Consider the following 7,060-nt stretch of genomic DNA (forward strand, 5'->3'; position numbering starts at 1 on the left):
GAAAAAAAATCAATGAGTCAAATTATTCAACAATAATAGAATATATACACTAGTTGAGTTTATTCATTAGAGAAAATACTATCTATGAAGAAATAAAACATAAATAAAACAATGAGAAGCAAACAAAAGAAAAAAAAACTGAACTATTGTTATATGCAAAATGGATTCATCTAAGAGAATCTTGTAAAAGGAAAAACCAGACACATCGAATTGTGTTCTTAAGATTTTTACACTTTATTTTTTTAATGCAGAATTTTGGGGGCAAGAAACAAAACCAAAACAAACAAACGAACAAGCAGAAAAACAAACCTCTGCATGAATTAAAAGACAAAAAGAAGGGGCACCTGGGTGGCTCAGTGGGTTGAGCATCCAACTCCGGATTTCGGTTCAAGTCATGATCTCAGGGTCATGGGATCAAGCCCCACATTGCGTTCCAGGGCTCCACAGTGGGCATGGAAAGTACTTAGAATTGTCTCTTCCTCTGCCCCTCCCCCTGCTTGTGCTCTCTCACTCTCTCTGCAAATAAATAAATAAAATCTTTTAAAATATTCTTTAAGAAGATTTTTAAGAAGATAAAAATAAGAATGCGTGAAGTGAGTATTAAGCTAAAGACTGAGTGGCAATGGGAAATATGTAAATAATCATAGTAGCTTAAGAGCGAACAGGACTCCCAGGAAAAAATTACTTCTGCGTATCTGCTAGATTGTAGTGAGTCTTATCAGGATACACAAGGTGAATTCACTGAAATAAGATAAATCAAAATGCAATGCTCATCATATTTTCTTTTTATTTTTCTAGAATGTTCTAATTATTCTATGCCCAGAGAAATCAGCTTACCCTTCCACACAGATTGACTGTGTCCTCTTTCCTGATTGACCACCACTTCCCTTGCTTCTCTCTGTTCCTCCCTTTCCTTATATACACACAGCACTCATTACTTTCATTCAGAACATTATATAATGTAACACTGATATGCCTCATTCACTAGGGAGAAAAATCCCCAAATTAACATGTACATCCTTATATCTACCCCAGTAGCTGGCACAATATACTGAGTAATGTTACTTAGTAAATTTTGTGGAAGAAACACCTAAGTCATTGACTTGAACAAAAGAAGTCATTTCGAATTTAAATGATGGGGTATTATAGAAGATAAAAGCTAACTACATTTGAGATTACAGTATTTTATTTCAATTTTATATTCCTCAATGAGGAATATTTTTATCTGATCATAGTTTATGCATACTGGTTAAATGGATGTGGCCCTAGTTTTGCAAGAGGAAAAAAAGAGTGTAATCAGTGTTTCTACCAGAGAAAAGCACAGGGGCATCTGGATATTACCTCTGGGAGTAAAATTAGTGAAATAGTGTGCCAAAGCCACATTATAAAGACTCCTGAGAGCATATTATTAAAAGTTCTGAAGCTTAAGGAATTTCTAATTGGGTTTTTAAGCCACTAGTAACTGGAAATTGGCCACGTTAGAAGAGATTCATGACAGAATATTTTCCACTTTGTAAATTCCCCAAACATAGTGTGTGCACGTGTGTAAAGGTACCTTTGTGCATATACATATATACGTGTGTGTGTGCAAGCACGTGTTTAGGGGTGTGTGTTTAAGAAAGAATGGCACAATGAGTAAAACAAGAAGTAAATATTGCATATTCCATTTTGCATTAATAAATTAATTGAGTTGGAAAGATGTGCTGTGCTCCCTCACTATTTTTAGAATTATATCAATTATTCACATCTTTCTGATATAGTATAATATCATTTTTTCAGTCTGTTTCTATGCATTTCTTTTAATTTTGGCAATGATAGCTTACACCACCACATACATTTAATGTCAATTTTCTTGTATTATACTATGATTAATACCAAGCACATGAGTTCTTTTATCCTTTCTTAATTGATTCATTCAGCATACATTTGTTGAGTAGCTGAGTGAGTCACATTGTGAGTAACTAAGTGGATAAATAAAGCAAGATCAAATTCCTTATGGCTCAGGAGCAGTGAGGACGAAATGCACTAATTGCAAGTCATTATGATATTAAGTTGTGAGTAAGAGAACAGAGCATAAGTGCAGAGTAAACCGAGAAAAGTGAGTATTGCCCTACTTTCAAAGGTGTGGGGGAAGTTACCCTAAAATTTGCAGACGTGTAGAAATTCACTCCCATGTGAACCAGTGTTTTTCTTTTTCGGAAATAAGATTTTATTTGAATAGTAGATTTTAAAAATTAAGATTCGAATGCCAGTAAATTGATGTGCCATTACTATTTAGTGAAAAGGGGGAGAGAAGGGCAGTAAGTCATAGAAAGTACGTATATTTGGATTGGAGAGGAGTTTATCAAGGAATAACCAAATCTCTACAAAATGAAAACCAAGCATGTTAATTGTGATAGGTAACCTGAAGTTAAGAAGATGTTTAGCGTGAGGAACTTAGCAAAAGTCCTAACATCACATGCTGGTCACTAGAAATGCTAAATAAGATGGTAACATTGAGACTGAAAACAAAATATCTGAGATATTTAGGAAATAAAATCCATTGGTGAAAGACAGGAACTGGCTGGCGATAGAGGGACTTCAGAGAGAAGAGTTATCATGTGGTTGGTGCAAGAGATCAGGCTACAGAAAGTTAGGAAAAGGAACATATGAGTAAGATTAAGAGAATGTGAACCGAGATGACACAAGATTGTGGAGATTAGTTCCCTCATGTTACACACAGAGAAAGAGAAGACTAGATGATGTGAATAATTATTTCCAAATTAAAAATTCCTGTTTTAGGGACAGCTGGGTGGCTCAGTCGTTAAGCGTCTGCCTTAGGCTCAGGGCGTGATCCCAGAGTCCTGGGATCGAGCCCTGCATCGGGCTCCTTGCCCCGCTGGGAGCCTGCTTCTCCCACTCCACGCTGGCTGTCTTTCTCTCTCTTTCTCTGTCAAATAAATAAATAAAGTCTTTAAAAAAAATTCCTGTTTTAAAGACTGAGAGGTGGTTGCTAAACATATATTTGAAAAATGTAAATGTCATTTGTGATGGACTTAGGGAAAACTAGCATTTTTTGAATTTCCCTTAAATAACTTAAAGAAAATCAAGTTTTTGTAAAATGTCAACAATTTAGCTGCGCGTTAGTATCTTGTGTGTGTGTATATATAATACATATATAATGTATATATTATATTTGATACTTTTGTACTTTGTATCACTTCAGCTTTGGGGTATTTTCTGTGAGGGTGGTATTAAAATAAAAACCCATCAACATCTCTAACAGAAACACTGTTGTCAAGGGTGAGAATAATAAACAAAGCATAGTAATACAAATAATGATGGCAACACTAACAGCTAACAATTATTTTGTATTTACTGGAAACAATATGTAGGACACCCTGCTGACGACTTGAGAAGCATTATATAATTAAGCCTTCATGTTAAATCTTTGAAATAAAACTGTGACTATCTCTAGAAAGTAATGAAATGGAGGATCATTGAAATGCATATATTAATGTTAGAACTTGGAATATACTCAAGTTGTGTTTAACTGTGAAAATCAAATATGCAAAGACAGGACAAAGGAAACAACTACCAAATGAGTCTGAAAGTTAGGAAACCAATAGAACCTAAGTGACAGTAAGCAGCATCCCCAGGTGGCAGGGGGTTTCTTCCTTTACGTGTACGTCAGAGTTGGGTCTATGAGAGTCTAAACATATTTGTGACAAACCCTACACAAAAATTTAGGATGAAGCTATCTGTAGCCCCATTCATTTCCTCACTCCCTCTCCGTGTACAACGTCAGGACTTAATCTACGACATGATGTTGGATACTTACAGTATTTATGATGAAATCACAGGATGACACAATATAGTTCTTGTAATGGAATGAAAATGATTAATTTCTGAAGAAAGAAAAAGAAAAGGATGGAGAGATAAGAGGGGTATGCGAAGTAAGGAGAGAGAAACAGACACAGGGGTGCCTGGAAATAAAAAGGAATAAGAATCATCAAAAAAAAGCCACGTGAATGATGCAGGGTCATAGGGCACAAAAAAATACAGCACACCCTGTAAATTCTACTTTACCTCTACCGACACGAGAGTTTAAAATCTCATATAAAGATGCTGATGGGCCATCACTTACCATATGAACTGGATAGAAAAGCTTAAGATTTCACTCTCTGAATTCATTAAAAGGTTACAGAATGGAGCCAAAAAAATAAACATTATTGTCAAGCACATTTACTTAATATAACAAGGCTTTTCTCTGCCCAGAAGTTCCATCTCATATACATGAGGTGCTATTCCTTTTTAATTCTTTATTTTTGCAATAACATTTTCTTCACACGGTCATAGATCTGCTTGGTCCTGACTCCGTATATGACAGGGTTGAGCATTGGTGGCACGACAACATACAGATTGGCCAGGAGTATGTGGATATAGCGGGGGACGTTATGGCCAAAGCGATGTGTCATAAAGGAAAAGAGGGCCGGTGTGTAGAAGGCAAGAATGACACAAACGTGAGAACCACATGTGCTGAGGGACTTGACGCGTGCTTCACGGGAAGGAAGACGGAAAACAGCACGGAGTATCTGAACATAAGAAAGGGCAATGGCTATGATGTCAAAGACTAGGATTGAAATAGCACCCAGGCCATAGATGATATTGATCTTGATGCTGGCACAAGAGAGGCGAGCAAGACCCATGTGTTCACAGTAGGTGTGGGGAATGACATGATTCCCACAGAAGGGCAATCGCAAAATAAGAAATACAAATGGAATTACAGAAATAAACGACCTCACTAACACGCCAGCACCAATCACAGAAACAACCTTGTTGGTGAGGATGATGTTGTATCGGAGTGGGTTGCAGATGGCCACGTGGCGGTCATAAGCCATTGCCAACAGGACTGCTGACTCCATACCGGTGAAGTTGTGGATAAAAAACATCTGAGTGAGACAAGCATCAAAAAGTATCTCCTTGAGACCAAACCAGAAGATCCCGAGCATCTTGGGGATGGTAGCCGTGGACAGACCCAAATCAATAGCAGCCAGCATGGCCAGGAAGTAGAACATAGGTTGGTGTAGGCTGCTCTCAGCCTGGATCACGAACAGAATCGTGAGGTTTCCTAAGAGTGCGATCGTGTACACAGCACAAAAGGGAAAGCCAATCCACATGTGAACACTTTCCAGTCCTGGGATCCCCAGCAAGAAGAAGGAGGAGGGATGAAACTGGGTGTCATTGGGGAGGGACATCCTGCTAGGTAATGCATAAATCCATGTTCTTACAGATGTGTGTTCACTAATCTGCAGGACCCCAGGTAAAACTCTGCAACGTTTTAAACCTAAGAAAAATAAAAACATCGTACAATTATGTAGATTTTCTTCCTCCATTAATTCACACAATTAAAGATATACAAGTAGAAATCCATATAAAGCAATATGGAGAAGTGAATTCTCAGTAAGAAGCCTTTGGAAGAAGTAATGCAGTAGATTGTAATAGAACATTGTACATAATATATTCATGTTTGTCTCTCTTTTCTTTAATTTGCAATAGTCTCATTGCTGGTATCATGTTAAGATTTTGCCTAATACCTACTTCATTAATTATCTTCTATCATTATCTATCGATTTATCTATCTATCTATGGATCATATCTATGACCAACATAATTTACTTTCCATCCTGGCATATATAGGACTATGCCAGCCTCTGTAAATAGTTCTTTCTATTGGTTCCACTTGGTTAGATGGTAACACATAGATTTTAACATACAAGATGTGTAACAAGTGTCAATGAATACAAAGTCATGAAAATGTAGTGTAAACTATTAAAAATAAGTCTATGGGATAGGAGTCAATCCATTTGTTAATATTCATTCATTCCTGTTACAAAAGAGGAAGTAAATGTGGTCAAAACAGCAGCTGCGGCTATTCATTAAGGTGCTAGTTCTATGTTGTGAGAGCCTGTGCAGAATCAGCTCTAATCTTTATAAACACATGTAGAAAAATATAGTTACCATATTTTCACTTACGGATCTGAACCTAGAATCGTTTCAGACACTTTCCAAATGCTTCAAATGCTTAGAGTTGCAAAAGTACAGAAAGAAAGTGAAGAGGAAGTCATTACATTGAAATGGGAAGAGAATGGATAGTAAGGAAACGCTAATTCATGCCTCAGTCATGTCGGACACACACAGCCACGCACATATATAATCTCTTTTAAACCCACGTCCATCGGAATAAAAGACATCAGTGTCTTCTTTGTAAATCTGAGGCAGTCATAATTTTAAGAGTTTAAGATAGATGACAAATATATTGAAGAAAGACTAAGTGGCATATTCTGAGTGAGCTCAACCTATCATTTTCTTTCCTTTTTATTTAAGATCGTATTTACTTATTTGATATAGAGAGAAAACACAAGCAGGGGGAGCAGCAGGCAGACGATGAGGGAAAAGCAGGCTCCCCACTGAGCGGGGAGCCTGATGCTGGGCTTGATCTCGGGACCCTGGGATCATGGCCTGAGCTGAAGGCAGACACTTAACTGACTGAGCCACCCAGGCGCCCCCAAATATTTTCAAAGTTACCCAAACTGTTATATATTTTCATGTGCCTTATTTATTGCATTTGGTAGCGATTTTTCACAGCATTTGATCATTCATTACATGTAATTGTTTTGGAATGAAAAGTGTCTTCTCATCATTTTGTTTCGTTGAAGGATTCCAGGGGAGCAGTACTAGTAATGGTCACAGTTTCAGTAAGACAATAGGGGTATTTACCAGACATTGTTATACGGGAGCAAAGCCACGAAGAAGAGGGTCATGTCCATGATAAACAAGTACTAGAAGGAGTAGTACAATATGGATGAAAAGCTGGAAGTCCAGGAAGAAATGGTAGACTTTTGCAAAGAAAGGAAGCTAAAAACAGTACATGTTATTTGTAGGAGACACTGCAAAATGACCATAAGAATAAAGTCTTTCTTCGGTAATGTTCTGGGCTGCTAATGGAATAGTGAATACACTAAAAAGGTATGATGTGAACAATGCAGGGATAAAAAGGCTTAATTTTCTGATCTATCAA

General features: G+C 37.2%; 1 protein-coding gene across 1 annotated transcript; it reads right to left on the reverse strand.

Annotated features, from left to right (window-relative positions):
• Nucleotides 1-4,301: 4,301 nt before the first annotated feature.
• LOC123782594 (olfactory receptor 52E2-like) lies at nt 4,302-5,237 on the reverse strand. The gene has a single exon (XM_045782845.2). The coding sequence runs from the start codon at nt 5,235-5,237 to the stop codon at nt 4,302-4,304; it is 936 nt and encodes a 311-aa protein (XP_045638801.1).
• Nucleotides 5,238-7,060: the final 1,823 nt, after the last annotated feature.

Source organism: Ursus americanus, chromosome 16, assembly GCF_024610735.1.
Source record: "Ursus americanus isolate L20-20 chromosome 16, mUrsAme1.1.p, whole genome shotgun sequence".
NCBI classification, from domain to species: Eukaryota; Metazoa; Chordata; class Mammalia; order Carnivora; family Ursidae; genus Ursus; species Ursus americanus.

Excerpts from the sequence above, each read along its gene's own strand:
- LOC123782594 (XM_045782845.2), bottom strand. The coding sequence starts at position 5,237 with ATGTCCCTCCCCAATGACACCCAGTTTCATCCCTCCTCCTTCTTCTTG.